This window comes from Lampris incognitus, chromosome 5 (genome assembly GCF_029633865.1).
Source record: "Lampris incognitus isolate fLamInc1 chromosome 5, fLamInc1.hap2, whole genome shotgun sequence".
Lineage (NCBI taxonomy): Eukaryota > Metazoa > Chordata > Actinopteri > Lampriformes > Lampridae > Lampris > Lampris incognitus.
Genome location: NC_079215.1, coordinates 38196492 through 38216351, shown reverse-complemented (window position 1 = coordinate 38216351; position 19860 = coordinate 38196492). Strand labels below are relative to the sequence as shown.

Sequence of the window (19860 nt, the reverse complement as noted above, 5' to 3'; positions counted from 1 at the left end):
CGAATCCATATTGGGTATTTAAACTCCGCTACTCTGACACCATGTAATGATCTGTGCCCTCTGGCTATGTTAACTTATAACATTAATGAAGCAAGGACGACTTCTCTCGTGCTGGGTGTTTATTCACCGACCGGATTCCGACTGACGTTGTTACGTACATCACGTGACTTTGTTGTGGCGCTACGGAAAGCCGTAAGGGACATTAGCAAATCAAATATTACTAGCAAATATTACAAAACCCATGGAGGTTTTACCAGCAGGCTGCATTGTATAATGCTATGTAGAATTGTTATTTGAATAAAAAAATGCGAATAAAAACACGATGTAGCCTATCGGCAAACCAGGTAAACACAATTTCTCATTGGTGGAAACGGTTTCAGCGGCATTTCAGAGTCACAGTAGACGGTTCGGTATTATGGTTGCTCAGTGTAACAACATATGTGTAAAGATAATGTTGAAAATTATGATTGTAACCCTTGAAAACCATCAACTCCAAATGTAGTTTACCGAGGCGGAAATTCTATGCCCAGGAAATGCTCCCAAAACTGTACATTCAAGTTCGTCGTGTCAGAAATTTTTAGTTTTATATTTTTGTTTGTAAGCATTTTTTATACCATTTAGCTAATATGCGTGACAGCAATGTGTTTACATTGCAAATACTTTTTCATGACACTATATATCTGATATGATGAGAAGACTGCTGGTCACACCAGATTACTTTATCCTCTCACATCAAAACTACTTGGGTGTATTGAGTCACCGGTAGATTCAATTTGTTCCTTATGAGCTCAAGAACTCAGTTAGCAAAAAAGAAGAAAGTATAGGTTTCAAACAATAACGGCATATTAAAGGGCATTAAAACACACCAGTTTAGATAGACAGCGGCCCCATCTGAGATTTAAAGAGTTACTAGACACTTACACGTGTGTTTTGAGCTGTAAACTGAATGATGTGACTGTGCGGTGATGAATTATGTCAGACATTGCACACCTTGCATAATTAAGTGCTGTGAGATGATTGGTTGAGCAAGTACAAGCAGGGCTACCTATGCAGGGTTACAATGAAAATCTGCAGGATAGGGGTTCCTTGAGGACTGGCTTGGGAAACGCTGCTCTACTGAAACAGAGAAGGAAAGAGGGATAATAGCGAGGTTTATTAACTACTTAGCAAGAATGAAAGGGAACGGGGGGTGCGCATGCGTGCGTGTATGCGCAGTCAGTGATGGAGCTGCTCCGTCACACTGAGTTTGACAGCTCAGAGTTAGTCAACAGCCCAGAGTTCAGGATTAAACTCAAGAGTTTGTTAAACCTGCTTTCTGAAACAGGCTCCAGGGAGTACCAATCAAACGGGTGTTTATTTATTCATTTTAAAAATGGCTTTTACCTGTTTTTGCAAATGAACTCTTCATATATAATACGTGAGAGGTCTTATTTAGATTTATTTTACACCATGGTATCAATTTCAAACCATTTGAGTTTCACCCTTCTGTGATTGAAGTCGCCGTTTCTCATTTTTCCACTTTATGTGCATATGCATGGGTCAAAAGTCTTGTGAAGGACCGCACATTCTCCTGAGAAGTTTGTTTTTTATAAATCTCAAAGTTTGCTTAGAAAGTGGTGTGCACCTTCTTTTGTGCCTACACATTGTTAATAAATGAAGTCCGTGGTCTAGAAAATTGACCCTAAAGAATATTGACTGAGGAAAGTCTTATTGTATGGAATTTGTTGACTGTAGGGAAGCTCATTGTTACAGTCCGATAACATTCAGCAGAGCAGCTGAAGGTAAATTTTGTTGTATTCCAACTCCCTGTTTAAAGACAAAACATGGAAATAGTGAGTGTAGTTAACTTTTCAATTAGAACTAACGTTAACTTGTCTTTATTTCTCCCCTCTGATTAGATCCTCCACAGCCATTTGACTATGAAGAGGAGGTTCCCTCTGAGCATCAGGAATGGACAGACAATCTCAGCCAGGAGGAGCTAGAACCCCCACACATTAAAGAGGAACAGGAGGAACGCTGGACCAGTCAGGAGGAAGAGCAGCTTCAAAGAATAGAGGAGGCTGATAACACCAAGTTACCATTCCCTCCTGTCCCTATGAAGAGGGAAAACGATGAAGGGAAACCTCACTCCTCACAGCTTCATCAAAGCCAAGCTGAGGAGAACAAACAAACAGAGCCTTCAGCAAACACTTCAGGTGAACAGATGAAAACAGAACAGGATGGAGAGGGCTTCGGACTGTCAGAATCAGCCAGTAACCTAAATCGGGATGGTGATTTAAAACCAACTAATGATGGTGAGGCCCTCCCTTCAGACTATTGTGAAAAGGAGACTGAAGACAGTGATGATGACTGGAACAAAACTAGAGTACCTCGGTCCAGTTTGGATGCAAACGATAACAATGAAATAAGTCATCGGAGATCTATTAAGAAAAAACCTCTCATTTATGTAGTCTGTGGTAAAGGGTTTACTCAAAGAGGACAAATCCAAAAACAAATGAGAACACATACTGGAGAGAAGCCCTTTAATTGCTCAGTTTGTGGTAAAGCATTTTCTCAAAAAAGAGATGTGCAGAGACACATAAGAACACATACTGGAGAGAAACCTTTCACTTGCTCAGTTTGTGGTAAAAGGTTTGCTCAAAAAGGACATGTACAGGCACACATGCGAACACATACTGGAGAGAAGTTCTTTTGTTGCACAATCTGTGGTAAAGAGTTTTCACAAAGTGGACAAATCCAGTCACACATGAGAACACATACTGGAGAGAAGCCCTTTATTTGCTCAGTGTGTGGTAAAGCGTTTTCTCAAAAAGGAGATTTGCAGCGACACATAAGAATACATACAGGAGAGAAACCTTTCACTTGCTCAGTTTGTGGTAAAGGGTTTACTCAAAATGGAAATAGGCTGGTACACATGAGAACACATAGAGAAGATGCTCGTTCTGTGGTAAAGAGTTTTTCTCTAAGAGGAAATACGCAGAGACGCACAAGAACACGTAAGAGAGAAGCCATTTAGTTGCACAGTCTTTCGTGAAGGAGTTCGTAGAATAGGAAATGTGAAGACAAGTGAGAATACGCATAAGAAAAAAACATTGTTACTCAGTCTAAAGGGCTTTCTTGAAGAAGAGATATTTAGACACATGAGAATACATATAAGAGAGAAAACTTTACTTTGTTAGTCTGTTGTAAAGGTTTTACTAAAAAAGAGCATTCAGATCACAGTAAAAAAAAAAGTTTGCTTGGATCATCTTGTGAGAGAAATCTAACTTTGTTCACATGCCATGATCAGAATCATGTTTATTGGCCATATAGGTTTGCACATACATCAAATTTGACTCTGGTTTCGTGGCTCTCTCCATGTACTTAACATAGAATAACAACACAACATTATTCAGATGTATACACAAGAATTGACTCATAAAGTACAATGGTGCAGAGAATATATCAGAGATGCTGACACGTTGTTGAGGCAGGGTTGTGAAATTAAAAAAAAATGAAACATGCGTTTGTGTTGTCAAAGAGAGAAGTTGTTCGTCTATGTTTTCTCTCAACTTCCACACTGTATTGTTTATAAGGGTGGGGATACCTGGAGTCACTTTAGACTGAAAAAGTCACTTAGATGAGTGATGAAACGTTTCTGTCAATAAACCTGTCCAGATGAGCTGATTCAACTTTCTTTGATTGACTATATACAGGTGAAATAAGAGCAACGAAGTGCAATGGTGCAGAGAATATATCAGGTGCCTGTTGTGGAATTTATTGAGTAAGGGAAGATGTAAGATTATGACAATATTTATTTAAAGGAATACATAATTATAATAATATAGATATTTACATAAACTACTGTTGCTGATCCTATTAAGACACAATGCGCACAGGGAGAGAGAGGGCTCTGACTCAGCGGACAAGGGGCCTCATGTATCAATCGTTACTATGGGCAAATTTGTTCTTACACACTCATGAGAGTTTTTAGCCCTGAAGTTTGTCTCAGAGAACAGTGTAGAACCTGGGTAACCCTTGATTTAGACGCCAATTGGCTAACACTGATGTCTTTGCAGGCCTGGGTGATTGCTGGTTGCAAGAGGTAGACAATAAATGTTAGAAGGACGGAATTACAAATAACCATCATGCTTTGCTACTGTCTGGCAGACAACTCGAGGGCTAAAACATTCCATGGGTGTGTAAGAACAAATTTGCCCATAGTGACGATTGATACATGAGGCCCCTGTTCCTTATCGGGGGAAAAAACAAAAGGTGTTTGATTGCAATAGTGTCCCATTGTCAGTAGGGGTCCTCGAGTGCTCAGGACCAACTAGGAAAAGTGAAACAAAAACCAATGAAATCTAACAATGAATACAGATGAGTCTAGTCATTGTTCATTCAATCACCAAGGAAACAAATAAGAAAAAGTGACGATTAAAACCATTTCTATTCAATTTCCCCCATTTTTATGAGAGCAAGCTTTTTCATGCAGCAACTAAATAACTAAAACACTAAGATTAACAACTAGTTAAGCTACAGGGGAAAAGCTAATAGCATAAGGGGATTACAATTGAGATAAATCAATAAAATCAATGGCTTAAGAGGTTCCTCACTAGGCAATGAGGGAGATGTAGAGGCCTTATTACAACAAGAAATTGATATCAATCTTAACATTCATTACCAATATTACAAACGCAACAATAACATCAAAAAGGTTCTGTAATTTGATTGTAACAAAATAGCTTGGCTCTCAAAAAGCCAATAAAAAATGTGTAGGGTGGTAGTCTTTATACACCTACGTCAGGGAGGGGTTTACAGGGGCTGGGCTAGGGTTTGAAAGAAAAACAAAAGGGTGTGTAAATGAAAGGCCAGGAGGGGTCAGGAACTAGATGCATTTGAACAGATCTGAAGAGGATAGCACCAGGAGTTTGGTGGAACAATCAAGAGGTCAGATTAGGCACATTAACAGATGAGGCATGAGAGAGCAAGTGATAAAGCAACCGCATATATTGTAAAGTACAAAAACACAAAAAAGAGAGAACATTTAAAAAATTAATGATAAATATTTGAAACCATTGACACTTTTTTGTGACCAAAAAGGTGTCAAAATCTGTGGGAATTATTAGGAAAATCAGTCCATTCCTCAATAGATCCTGCCTGTTAACTTTATACTATAGCCTAGTATATTCTTACCTTACTTACTGCAATGTTGTATGGGTCAGTACCTACCCCACATATCTACATAAACTCCCACATAATTCAAAAGCGGTTCGTTAGAATAGCTACAAATTCAAAGCCCATGGATCTGTCCTCATCTCTATTCTCTAAACTTAAAATACTATCTTTGATATTAACATCCTGGTAACATGTATCTTCATTTACAAGGTGAAATATCAAGGCTACATCCTACCAGACCACTTCCAACAATATTTTCGCAAAAATTCCAATTTGCATTCTTATTCAACGAGACAAGCAAACCATTTGCATGTTCCCCGTTGTCACACCACCAGAGGGCAGTATTCTATGAAATACAGAGGTCTTTTATTGTGGAACATCCATTAACGTCTAGTGGGCAGCTCACCCTCCCTACCGAGCTTTAAAAGGAAATTAAAAGAGAAATTGTGTGCTCAGTTGGGTAATTCTGCAACTATGCGTCTGCTTTTATCTCCCTCTTTCTCTTTATCTTAATTTTTACTTTTATTTTGTTGTGTGTTTGTTTTTCTTATTTTTTATTTATTTATTCAGTTTTTTTTGTTTGTTTGTTTGTTTTTTGTCATGATTAAAAATTAATGATATGGTGAGGCTTCATTATGAGCCCTCCTCGGGTTTCTTACCTCACCAGCACATCTTTTTTTCTCACTTGCCTGTGAAAGATGTATTTATGTACTTGATTGTATTTTGTGCAAAAAAAAAGAAAGAAAGAAAGAAAGAAAAACAACTTCAAATGAATCAGAGTTTCTCTTCAGAGTAATGGAGGGGTGTAGAACTTTGGTTTACCTTGATGTTTGTTTAGCAGACAAAACTGTACACGAAGAGCTATTTAATAAAGAAAGATTAAAGCATGGTGGTCAGAATTCATCGACAAAAACATACAGCAATACAGAATAATCTTAAGAAACCAATTTTAACTAATTCTAACTTCGCCAATTCTAGAGCTAATTTTAACTGTTCAAACCCATTTTTTTTTTATTGTTTTATTTTGCACTTTCAAACCAATTTCAACAACCACGGAACACACACACACACACACACACACACACACACACACACACACACACACACACACACACACACACGCACACACACAGAGCAATCCCCTACCCTTCCTATAAACGGAAGACGGGAGGGAAAAAAGTCAGCGTGTAACTGCCTCACATTACCAGTTAAGTTTTAGTGTGGCATCTTCCTTTAATTTTTGGTTCCTACCTTTAATGTCCGAGAGGCGGAACTAGCGTTCCTCACGCAATTGATTGATACACTTTTACTAAAGGCGCCAAGAAGCAACAAAAATAGCTTAAAGAAAGATAAAGGCTTAAATATTAAGCATATGAACCTGTGTGCAGTGTGTAGAAGCCTAAAGGAAGGAGGACAGGAAGACGATTTTAGCCACTGTAGTAACAAGCAGCCTACGAGGTATGTTTGAGTGAAGCTAATTTCTATTATTATTATACAATGCTATGTATGTGCTAGCTAGCTAACGTGCTACCTGTTGTATAGCTATAGGAAATTAAGAATTGTGAAAATAAGATACATACATGCATCTCGTTTATTATATTTTATTTTCTCTTCCAACCCAGTTCTCACGGGTTGATCTGTCCAAGAGTAAAGCCCTGGTTTTTAACCAAGACCTCGTGCCTCATGTCTGTTACTGAGGGAGCCACACAGCCCATAGAGTGAAATACAGAGACACTGCACTAACCCAGTGTTATATCCTTTAAAGAGTCTGTCGTGGCAATTATTTAATTCCACTCTGACATTAAATATATTATGTTCAATGAACAGATGCACAAGCCTAGATGCTTGAATGTGCGCCGATCAGTACAGTACAGTCTAAATTGTAGGGTAGTCTGTTCTTCCCCTCCTTATCTCATGTCTTCCAGCTCACATCACACCACAGCCATTTCTCCATTTGCTACACTCAGTGAGTCTCCCACATTCCTCTGCTATCAACCAACAGTTAACAATAGGCCTTCATTTGTTCTAATGGAGAAGACACTTTTTAAGACTACCTTTGTTCTGTTATACATTAACTTTAAGCATCTATCTAAGCAATGTAAAATAAAGTTAAACATGGTCATACATGGTCAAAGATTAAAAGTAAGCAACTTCATATATGAATTGCTCTCACAATCCCCTTTTCGATTACTTTTAATTAACAACAAATCGTCTAGATAAACATCAGATGAAAACATGACTGGTTATACATCCTGGGGAACATCTTACCTCACACTGAATAACTGTGAGGCCTGTCTGTCAGTTGTAAGCCAACTGAAATGCATAAAATTTACATCAGAAAATTTACATCAGCCGCTTCCTGTGAGGGAAGATGGCGGCGCAAATTCACGTTTGCAGCAGCCTCACCCATTACCGGTGTGGGAAGATGGTGGCGCAAATTCATGTTTGTGGCTGATTCAGCCAGTGCCGTTCATGCAGTCTCTTTGTGCACCTCTGCATCCAAGTTTGTCTTCATTTGATGGCTGGAAGAGCTGGTGCTGGATTGGCTGGGAGAGCTTGATCTTCTGCATCCTGTTGGCCATGGGACCACAGCCCTGCCTGGAGCTGTGCCCGAAGAGGTAACATGGAGAGGAGTCTGACAGGATGCGGAAGTGGGGCAGGCTAAGCTAATTTCTAGCCTATGCAGACCAGCAGTTAGGATAACACCGAGGGCGGTCTGGCAGCGGCCTTGCCTGGCCTTGACTCTGGTTTTAGTGTTGTCGTGTGGAGTGCGGGGAGGTGTGTTGAAGATGTCTGGCTGGGAGAGCTAGTGTTGGATTGGCTGAGGGAGCTTGGTCTGCTGCGTCCTGTAGACCCAAGGACTACGGCCCTGACCGGAGCTGCGCCTAAAGAGGATACACCGAAGGCGGTCTGACAGAACGCGGAAGCAGGGCAGGCTAAGCTAACTGCTAGCCCATGCAGACTGGCAGTTCCGACAGTTATCCTGGCTGGCGTTCGTTCTCCTGGACAGTAATTTAAAAAAAATTAAGTTTAGATACTATATGTGTTACTTTGGATATATTTGTTCTTGTAGTTTTTAGATATGTGTTTTTGTCTTTCCGTTGCACTGCTGTGGGCTGGGGAAACAATGTCTTGTTTCATTTCATGGGCGGAAGTGCATGAAATGAAATGACAAAGTGTTTCTGATTCTAATTCTGATCAACACACGCCATATAAACTCAGCTAAAAAGGAGATGGGGTCTCCAGGACATCTGGTGGTCAGACTTGGCTCAAGGTACAGATGTGTGTCCCGATTAGAGAACACGAAAACAGACTTTCCCAGTTATGCTGCTTTAATTTAGGCTGTGTTCTGTAACAGTGATACAAACAAGGGAACGCTATTGTAACCGGTGGGTTTAGTTAGGCGCAGTCACACCCACGCAGCCTATCTCCTATGATCCCAGTCACACCCATGCAGCATATCTCTTATGATAAATAGCCTACCTGTCATAGGTGTTCATCTGGCTCCCCGCCGATTCCGCTGTTGAGCTGTTGCCACTTTGATTGATTGCTCATGGCTGCTTCCTGAGTTGAGGTAGGCTATGTGGCGTCCTCCACTTTTAACTGACTTTCTCACTACGTGTGAACTGTCCTTACACATCACGCCTGTAGCCTAATGTTTAATGTGAATTCCAGGCTGACGCCCTAGTGTGCGGTGACTTTGAGAGCATCTGTCTGGCTGGTTGGTCGCGAGTGTCCGCAGGTGTTGGTACAGTCAAGAACATACCGCTGAATATTGTCACTGCTACTTTTCCTGCTTAGAAGTTGTACAGAAACTACTCTAGTTTACATGGTTTTAGTGGGTGCTGCCCTTTACATGGTCAGGTTCAAATCTTGCTGTCCTGGGCTCGAAATTGAGAACTACTCTTATTGTGAGAGATGGTCTAACCCAGCGGTCGGGAACCTATGGCTCGCGAGCCATATATGGCTCTTCCGGTGACGGCATATGGCTCCCAGACAATTTTGAGTTGAAAATTATTTTTTTTTCAAAAAAATCAGTTTGGAACTGATTTTAAAATACTTGTGATATTTCTTAATAATACTGTGTCATTTTAAAGTAAACAGAAATTAGTTTTGAAGATAAATTTCACGGGTCACGGGTCACCCGTGGGTCGGGTCGGGAACCAATGGCTCGCGAGCATGTCCGGGTCATTGTAAAGGTGAAGAAATCAATTTTATCAGATAGCCAACTAGTTTATCCGCTTCAACCCTTGTAACGGAAAAGATGGCGAAAAGAAAAAAAGACGATGATTACCGTGCATTCCAGGCTGCGTGGACAGAGGAATTTGCATTTGTGGAGAGAGCAGGATCTGCGGTATGTCTAATATGCAATGATAAAATTGCATCGATGAAACGGTCAAATATAAAGCGGCACTTCGATACGCACCATGCTTCATTTGCATGGAAATCTCCAGCGGGGGACAGCAGGAAAAGGGCATGCGAGGAGCTACAGCGGAGAGTGCAGACGAGTCAGCAGCAACTACGTGTGTGGACCAAGCAAGGTGACGGGAATTCCGCTAGCTTTGCGGGGGCTTTGGCAATAGTAAGGAATGGAAAGTCATTCACAGATGGCGAGTATGCCAAAACATTCATGCTTGATGTGGCCAATGAACTGTTTGATGACTTCCCAAATAAAGACAAGATAATCAAACGAATAAAAGACATGCCCCTGTCAGCAAGAACTGTGCACGATCGTAGCATCATGATGGCAAATCAAGTCGAGGAAACACAAATTAAGGACATAAACGCCGGGACATACTTTTCTCTCGCGTTAGATGAGTCAACAGACGTTAGCCATCTATCTCAGTGCAGTATCATTGCCAGGTATGCTGCAGGTGACACACTGCGTGAGGAAAGCTTGGCTGTTTTGCCAATGAAAGGGACAACAAGAGGAGAGGATTTATTCATGTCTTTCATGGAGTTTGCTAAAGAAAAAAAACTACCGATGGATAAACTTATTTCTGTCTGTACTGATGGTGCACCCTGTATGTTGGGGAAGAACAAAGGATTTGTAGCGCTTCTCCGTGAACATGAAAAGAGAGCCATCCTAAGTTTTCGTTGCATCCTGCACCAGGAGGCGCTTTGCGCTCAGACGTGTGGCCAGGAGCTTGGCGAGGTGATGTCTCTGGTCATTCGAGTGGTCAACTTTATTGTTGCCCGAGCTTTAAATGATCGCCAGTTTAAAGCTCTGTTAGAAGAAGTTGGGAATCATTATCCCGGTCTGCTTTTACACAGCAACGTGCGTTGGTTGTCAAGGGGGAAGGTGATCAGCCGTTTTGCAGCTTGCCTGAGTGAAATCCGGACTTTTCTTGAAATGAAAGGCGTCAAGCATCCTGAGCTAGACAACGCTGACTGGCTCCTGCAGTTTAACTATCTCGTGGACATAACTGGCCATCTGAACCAGCTCAATGTGAAAATGCAAGGTATTGGAAATACAATCTCATCCCTTCAACAAGCAGTGTTTGCATTTGAAAGCAAGCTGGAAGTCTTTCTCAGGGACATTGAAACAGGTCGTCTTCTGCACTTTGAAAGACTGCAACAATTTAGAGATGCATGCTTAGCAAGTGACTCCACTCAACATCTGGATCTCCAGCAGCTAGCTGGCTTTACGTTCAATCTCCTGCAGTCATTCAAAGCACGTTTTGGAGAATTTCGTGCGCGCACTGGTCTTTTCAAGTTCATCACTCATCCACATGAGTGTGCAGTGGACAAAATCGACCTGACATGCATCCCCGGGGTCTCTATCGGAGACTTTGAGCTGGAAGTTGCTGACCTGAAGGCATCAGACATGTGGATGAGTAAGTTCAAGTCACTTAATGGAGAGTTGGAAAGTCTTGCGCGACAGCGAGCAGAGCTGGCGAGGGAACACAAGTGGACAGAAATTAAAAATCTTCAACCTGAAGACCAGCTGATTCTTAAAACTTGGAACGAGCTTCCTGTGACATACCACACAATGCAGCGTGTGAGTATTGCCGTATTGACCATGTTTGGCTCTACATATGCATGTGAACAGTCTTTCTCGCATATGAGGAACATTAAGACCAACCTACGCTCACGTTTAACTGATGGAAGCCTCAACGCCTGCATGAAGCTCAACCTCACCACGTATGAACCAGACTACAAGGCCATCAGCAAAACCATGCAGCACCAGAAGTCGCATTAAAAGTAAGACATATTTAATTTATTATACGTTAAAAATACTATATGGCTCTCAATGAAATATATTTAGAAATATTTGGCTTTTATGGCTCTCCCAGTCAAAAAGGTTCCCGACCCCTGGTCTAACCTCTCTAGTTTATGGGCACATCCAACTTGGGGATAGGAGTACCTTAGAATAAGTGATTGTGTGTTTCGTTCTTTTGCATGCATTTTATTTAGTGTGGTTTTCCTAATTTGGTGTGATTAATTCATTTATCACTTGTATTAGGTGCCCCTGGTATTAGGTGGTTGTGGCTCCCCTGGTGGACCTATATAATAGCCTGTCTTCTGGTTTTATTATTAACACAGCAGGCTTGATGTTTTAAAAGATTGAAAGATATTGTTCCTCCCTATGAGAGATCTGTTGCTCAAGTTGTAAATAAGCCAGATCTGTTATATTTTATGAAGAACCTTGTCTCTGACTATTTGTGGTCTGCCTGCACTGAGGGAAACACCTGTTTAATGGTCAACTCAGCCATTTGGCTTGTACAGTTTAAAGGTTTAATCTTTAGGTGAAAGTCCTGAGGTGGCGTTGTCATTTAAGTATTTCTAACTTAAGGCCCCTGTTGACCCTGTTACACTATCAGTATAACAAATGATACAATTGAGTACATACTCTTGTGCAGATAAGGACTGTAATTGCTAATCAAATTTATCAACAAAAATTCACCGCTAGCATACTGCCCCCCCCCCACCGAGTGTTATACATTTTTATTTTTTTAGAGTCTTATAAACTACAGAAATTACCGGCAGGGATATATGTGCAGTTACTGAATAATCGCGCTAATATCTGGTTTGCAGTTATAAATATCAGCACTTACTTTTGAGCATTTACGTATACAGCAATAAACAAGTTGTATAGGAGGATAGCAAAAACAGGAGAGGAAAAATGTTGCCGTCTTAACGTCAACCACACATACGAAAACAACTAGACTTCACGTCACTGGATCGTAACACAGCAGCTGGTGCGTTCAGAAACATCCATCCATTATCTACTACTACTTTCGGCTGCTCCCGTTAGGGGTCCCCACAGCGGATCATCCGTTTCCATTTCTTCCTGTCTTCTGCATCTTCCTCTGTCACACCAGCCACCTGCATGTCCTCTCTCACCACGTCCATAAACCCCGTCTTTGGTCTTCCTCTTTCCTGGCAGCTCCATATTCAGCATCCTTCTCCCAATATACGCAGCATCTCTCCCCCACACATGTCCAAGCCATCTCAATTTTGTCTCTCTTGCTTTGTCTCCAAACCGTCCAACTTGAGCGGCCCCTCTAATATAATCGTTCCTAATCCTGTCCTTCTTTGTCACTCCCAGTGAAAATCTTAGCATCTTCAACTCTGCCACCTCCAGCTCCACCGCCTGTCTTTTCGTCAGTGCCACTGTCTCCAAAACATATAACATAGCTGGTCTCACAACCATCTTGTAAACCTTCCCTTTAACTCTTGCTGGTGCCCTTCTGTTGCAAATCCCTCCTGACACTCTTCTTCACCCACTCCACCCTGCTTGCACTCTCTTCTTCACCTCTCCTCTGTACTCCCCGTTACTTTGGACAGTTGACCCCAGGTATTTAAACTCATATGCCTTCGTCACCTCTACTCCTTGCATCCTCACCATTCTGCTGTCCTCCCTCTCATTCAGGCATAGGTATTCCATCTTGCTCCTACTGACTTTCATTCCTCTTCTCTCCAGTGCATACCTCCACCTCTCCAGGCTCTCCTCAACCTGCACCCTACTCTTGCTACAGATCACAATGTCATCCGCAATAGTCCACAGAGACTCCTGCCTGATCTCGTCCGTCAACCTGTCCATCACCATTGCAAACAAGAAAGGGCTCAGAGCCGATCCTTGACATAATCCCATCTCCACTTTGAACCCATCTGTCATTCCAACTGCACACCTCATCATTGTCACACTTCTCTCATACATATCCTGCACCACTCCTACATACTTCTCTGCAACTCCCGACTTCCTCATACAGTACCACACCTCCTCTCTCAGCCCCCTGTCATATACTTTCTTTAAATCTACAAAGATGCAATGTAACTCCTGGCCTTCTCTATACTTCTCAATCAACATTCTCAAAGCTAATATCGCATCTGTGGTGCTCTTTCATGGCATGAAACCATACTGCTGCTCGCTAATCATCACCTTTCCTTGTAACCTAACTTATGTTGCTCTTTCCCATATCTTCATGCTATGGTTGATTAACTTTATACCTCTGTAGTTGCTACAGTTCTGCACATCACCCTTGTTCTTGAAAATCGGTACAAGTATGCTTCTTCTCCACTCCTCAGGTATCCTCTCGCTTTCCAAGATTGTGTTAAACAATCTAGTTAAAAACCCCACTGCCATCTCTCCTAAACATCTCCATGCCTCCACAGGTGTGTCATCAGGACCAACTGCCTTTCCACTCTTCATCCTCTTCATAACTGTCCTCACTTCTTCCTTGCTAATCCACTGCACTTCCTGATTCACTAGCCCCCCCATCATCCAATCTTTTCTCTCTCTCATTTTCTTCATTCATTCATCAGCCCCTCAAAATACTCCTTTCACCTTCTCAGCACACTCTCCTCGCTTGTCAGCACATTTCCATCTCTATTCTTGATCACCCTAACTTGCTGCACATCCTTCCCATCTCGGTCCCTCTGTTTAGCCAATCGATACAAGTCCTTTTCTCCTTCCTTAGTGTCTAACTCACCATATGCTTTTTCCTTTGCCTTTGCCACCTCTCTCTGCTTTACGTTGTGTCTCCTTGTACTCTTGTCTACCCTCTTCATCTCTCTGACTATCCCACTTCTTTGCCAGCCTCATCCTCTGTATAATTTGCTGTACTTCCTCATTCCACCACCAAGTCTCCTTGTTTTTCTTCCTCTGTCCTGATGACACACCAAATACCTTCCTAGCTGTCTCCCTCACTATTTCTGCAGTGCTTGCTCAGCCATCCGGCAACTCTTCACTACCACCCAGTGCCTGTTTTAACTCCTCCCTGAACTCCACACAACATTCTTCCTTCTTCAACTTCCACCATTTGATCTTCGGCTCTGCCTTCACTCGCTTCCTTTCTTGGTCTCCAAAGTCATCCTACAGATCACCATCCGATGCTGCCTAGTTACATTGTCCCCTGTCACCACCTTGCAGTCTCCAATCCCTTTTAGATTACACCTTCTAGATATAGTCCACCTGTGTGCACTTTCCTCCACTCTTGTACGTCACCCTGTGTTCCCCCCTCTTCTTGAAATATGTATTCACCACAGCCATTTCCATCCTTTTCACAAAATCCACCACCATCTGTCCTTCCACATTTCTCTCCTTGACACCATACCTACCCATTACTTCATCACCTCTGTTCCCTTCATCAATCCAGCCATTATCCAAACCGCTTATCCTGCTGTCAGGGTCGTGGGGATGCTGGAGCCTATCCCAGCAGTCATTGGGCGGCAGGCGAGGAGACACCTGGGAAAACAGTCTGAACAGCTCCGGTGAGTTTACTTAGATGGGATGGAATAAATTGCTATTATAATGAAGCAAACTAAACCTATAAGGCAGTGGACAAACTTATTACACATTATTCTATGCATGACTCAGGTGTTTGTGTTTCCTTTTCTTTGGCTGTCTTGGTTGTGAACTTCACCAACCTGTGCTTTTGGACCCTCTCTGTGTCTGGATAGTACACTAGATAAGCTGGGCTGTTTTTATCGTAGCCAATGAAAACATCTTGCTCGCACCTAGAGTCTAGCTTCCCTTTCTCTTGCTTGTAAGCAAAACACATTGATCCAAATTTATGTAGTTTCGATATGTTTGGTTTCTTGCATGTGAACAGCTCGTATGGCGTTTTCTTTGTGCGCCTGCTGTAGCACCTGTTCCTCACATAAGCTGCTGTCTGCATAGCGTAGTTCCATAGCTTATCTGGTAACTTGCTTTCTATCAGTAAGCATCTGCTCATATCATGGAGAGTTTGCCAACCTCTCTCTGCTGTGCCATTTTGGTGGGGTGAATAGGGTGCAGTCGTCTCGTGTCTAATCCTATTCTTGGTTAACAGTGCCTAGAAGTCTCGGCTTATAAACTCAGTGCCGTTATCTGAACGGATACACTTGACTTCTCCGTAAGGTGCTATTTCTGCTAAGAACCTTTCTGTGGCTTGCACTGTATCACTCTTGGACCTTAGAAAATACACAAACAGCGTACCTGAGTAGTCGTCTGTAAAAGACTGTGTATACCTGTGCCCTTCTATGCTCGGTGTTGGCATGGGGCCGGCTAAGTCAGTGTGGACTAGTTCTAAGGGTTTCTTAGCCTTGCTGTCCAGCTCCCTATTTCTCATCTGGGTGAATTTGCCCTGTGTACACACTTCACATAACTGATCTGGTCTGACTGCACTTCCTTTTATCTCTATGCCTTTCACTACACCTTGTAACTTTTGTACATCTTCATAGTTACAATGACCCAAAATGTCACACCACGTTTGCATGTCATGACACTCTTTACATTGGTCAACACTCTCAACAGTTGGCAAGTAATACAAATTTGCACTCTTGTGGATGTAAAACCTGCTACCGCCCTTGGTAACCATGTGACTGTCCCGTTTCTTGAAAGTGATTGTCGCCCCTCCATTTGTTGCTCTTGCCACCGAAAAGATGTCATGTGGGTATGAAGGCATGTACAGTGTATCCCGTAGCTGTGCTCTGTGCTGTCGTCCGGTGCTGTCTAGTAGACATATCATCACCGTTCTTCTTCGTTGTGCTATTCCACTGCACTTGGTGCCATCGGCTAACTCCACTGAATGGGTCTCAGGCTGGAATGAGTTGTCGAAGCTTTTAAACTTTCCGATGTCGTTCACGATGTGGGATGTTGCTCCTGCATCCACCATGATGCCTTTCATCTTCACGTTGTCTGGTGGTCTCTCGTTCTTTGTGTGCTTGGCCTTGAAGAGATGGTCTTGGTCGCTATTTTGTTTCTCCGCGACTTTTCTGACACCATCTTGTTCCTCCTTTTTCTTGCACAGGGATTCTTGGTGTGCATTATTTTTGCAGTAACTGCACCACACTTTATGAAAACATTTTCTTGCCTTGTGCCCTTTTATTCCATACTTGTAACACGTCACGATGGCATCTTCATGTTTTCTGTTGCTAGAGTGCATCTTGGTGGGGCCTCGGCCTTGCCTTGCACATGTCTTCATCACATTATCCGTAGATCTTGCCGTCTTCATTTTCTCTACCTCTTCATAGACTCGTAGTTTAAAGTCTGCGAACGTAACGTTATCTTCGTTTTGTGTTATGTGGGCGGCTAGCGGCTTAAGAGTCTAGTAGCACGCCTGGTATCATGGCTACGATCAGTCCATCACTCATGGTCTCGCCTGCATCTCTCAGAGCCGTAATTAGGTTCTCCGCCCTTATTATGTAGTTGGTAACACTCTCGTTGTTTGCCGTGCATGGTTTGGTCAATAGTGTGTATAAATTTATTATCCGAGGCTTGCTTTTTCCGGAATAATGTTCTTTCAGTATTCTCAGAGCCTTCCTGCCATCATCAGCGGCTTCACGTCTTATCAGCGATAGGCTTTTATCATCTATCAGTATTATTAGCTCAGCATAGCAATCAGCATTCTTCTGCCTATCTTCAGCTAACTTTTCTTCGCTAGCGCCGGTGTGCTTACGTAAAATAGTCTCTTTTAGCGTCAGAGTATGTAAACAGCCTAGGAATCTTTTTTCTCAAAGGTCATACTTATTTTCGGATCCGTCGAACAAAAGCTGCGGTGCCAAGACTCCTGTTGCTCTGCTTGCCATTTTGCTAACGTGCTAATTTTACCATGGCCTACTAGCTTGCTATATTTTTTCTTTGCTAAGCTAGCTTGTTAGCTTAATTGGCTAACGTATAATACGTCGCGTAAAACTTCTGCGAATATAAACACAGATTAAGAAACTCTGTGGTATAAATGCTCACTTATCTCCAAGCTGGTCCACATAGCTTGTAAAAGTTCTGTGTAATACTTCACGTTAAACTTCTTCCGGAATGCTAGCTTGTGTCCAACTCTGCCTGGGCCCATAACCTGTTGAGTTGGGGTGCGCAATCTTCTTCTTGCGTATGGAGGATAAGCAAAGCTTGACTTGGTTTTCTCTTTAACCTTTAACGTTAGGCATATTTATTTAGGCAAATACAGCAGGTCTTAGCTCTCTACTATCGATTCTTACAATACACTGTCGCACAATTAAACGTGGCGACGTCGCATCCGAACGTACCGTAAAGCCTTAGATAGAACAATAATATGGCTGGTACCGTATAAGGACGCCATCAAATATCAACACTTAACAACTTTTCATAAAACTGGCGGGCGCTCAACAAGGGAATACGCTTTAATGATCCAGAGACAGTAGAGCATGTATTACTGCAACGTAAGGGACATGCTGGAGGGCGTAACGAATCATTACGTCATTGAGGGAAGCGAAACAATTTTTCGTTCGGGGTCTATTATGTATAGCAAGAAAGAACACATAGTAACACATGATTTACTTTTAAAGAGAAATTGGTGTAGTAGAAGTATGCTTCTTTTTTTTGTCTGCTGAGCCACGTTCCAGCCCAGTTGATGGCGGTATTTCATCCCAACTAGCTTGGCCAACCAACAATTGATAAGAAGAAGAAGCAGAAGCAGCAGCAGCAGCAGAAGAAGAAGTTAAACGCAACAAGACGAAGGCGACGAAGATCAAGCATAACCCGATCAATTAATTTTGTTGTTAAGCTATCACAAATTCATTTTAAAGTCATTGTTAAAATGTCCAGAATCCAGATGCTGAGACTGGTTGTCCAGCAGCGTCTGACTGCGGCTGCTGAGGAGATCTTTGGAGTGTTTGAAAAAACCTTTGAGGAGTATGAAGAAGAGATAGATCGCCAACGCAGGCTGCTGGCACATGTGACGAATGCGAGTGAAAAAGCAGGTACGTAAGAGAATGGGTTGATTTTGTGAAAATGGTGGTATATTCTTTAGTTATTTTACAATATCCATACTTTACAGTGGCCAACTAATCAGGGGGGCACGCTCCAGGATGACGCTGATGGATTGATCAGTGTTTCCACGTGTGAAATGCGTTATCAACTGTGTGTGTGTGTGTGTATATATAAACAGCAAAATAATAATAAAGGTATGCAACAATGCCACTTAGAGACATGCAGCCTTTAGCATACATACTCCTTTAGATTGAAATACTCCCACAGCCACTTTTTTTTCAGTTTTGACTTGTGTTAATAAATGAATGGTATTCGTAGATGCTGAAGTAACTTGCTGTGCCGTTTGGCAGGTTGGTTCTAGGACAGTGATATTTCGAATATTTAAAATCTACTCATGATGATTTTGTTGAAGATATAAAAATAAGATTTGGGGTATTCATAATTAACCGTTTAACTGATAAGAATTTTGACCGACTGAGCGCTGTAAAACACATGTTCTGATTTCCATCTATTTCTATTACATAATGTGGACAGTGATGTTCAATCTCTTTCTCGTTATATATATATATATAGCCTGGCGGCCTGTCCAGGGTGTCTCCCTGCCTGCCGCCCAATGACTGCTGGGATAGGCTCCAGCATCCCTGTGAGCAGGATAAGCAGTTTGGAGAATGGAATGGAATGAAAATATGCAACATCTTGGAACTTTATGGCAATGTTAATGCACTCTTTATATGGCCAACTGAGTTTGCTGAAGTCTGGTCCAGTTGCTGTAATCTCATGAGTATGAAAGAGTTTTTAAAGTATTAATCTCGTGCGGTGAGAGTGCTGTCCCGTCAAACCCATTGAGGTTTTCCCAACAGGCTTCATTGTATAAGAAAATGTGAGTAGCAACGCTATGTAGAATTGTTACTTGAGTTAAAAAAAGAAGCAAATAACACAATGCAGCCTATTGGCAAACCACGTAGACAATTTCTCATTGGTGGAAACAATTTCAGCGGCATTTCAGGGTCATGGTGTCACACCAGGAGCAGGAACTTAGGACCCAAATGCAGACGGCAGAGACAGGCTATGGTAGAGCATTGATTTACTGGTAGAAATGAAAGAATCAAGCTTACAACAAATTGAGAGGCAGGCAGGGTATCAAAAGTCCAAAACAACAGGCAAGGTACAAACAGCTCTTGGGGTGCGGGCGGCGGGGCCATTCAAGGAAAAGCCATGAAGCCCCCAGCTAACATAAAAATCCGACAAAGAGACAGGGCAACCGGAGGGAATATAATTGCTTGGAAGCCAGGGAAAGAGGAACAGGTGAACAAAGTGGGAAGCCAATCAGGGAATGGGGAACAGGTGAGCAAAGCAGGGGCAGGAACAAAAACGGCAGGACTGGTGAGTCTTCAAATGCCAATCAGGGAATGGGGAACAGGTGAGTAAAATGACAAGACTGAGTATTAGAAAAGCGCTATATAAGTTTGATTTAGTATTATTAAATACACAAGAGGGAAGATTTTCATGAACAAGGGCGATGTGCAGAACTG

The 19860-nt window shown here is 42.2% G+C and overlaps 1 protein-coding gene across 1 annotated transcript in view; it reads left to right on the top strand.

Annotated features, from left to right (window-relative positions):
- The window catches only part of LOC130112983 (zinc finger protein 1 homolog), a 51766-nt gene that overhangs the window by 5280 nt on the left and 26626 nt on the right, over positions 1–19860 (top strand). The window contains exon 2 of the mRNA XM_056280504.1: positions 1899–2924. Coding sequence (XP_056136479.1) covers positions 1899–2924 — 1026 coding nt within the window. The remainder of the gene's footprint in view (positions 1–1898; positions 2925–19860) is intronic.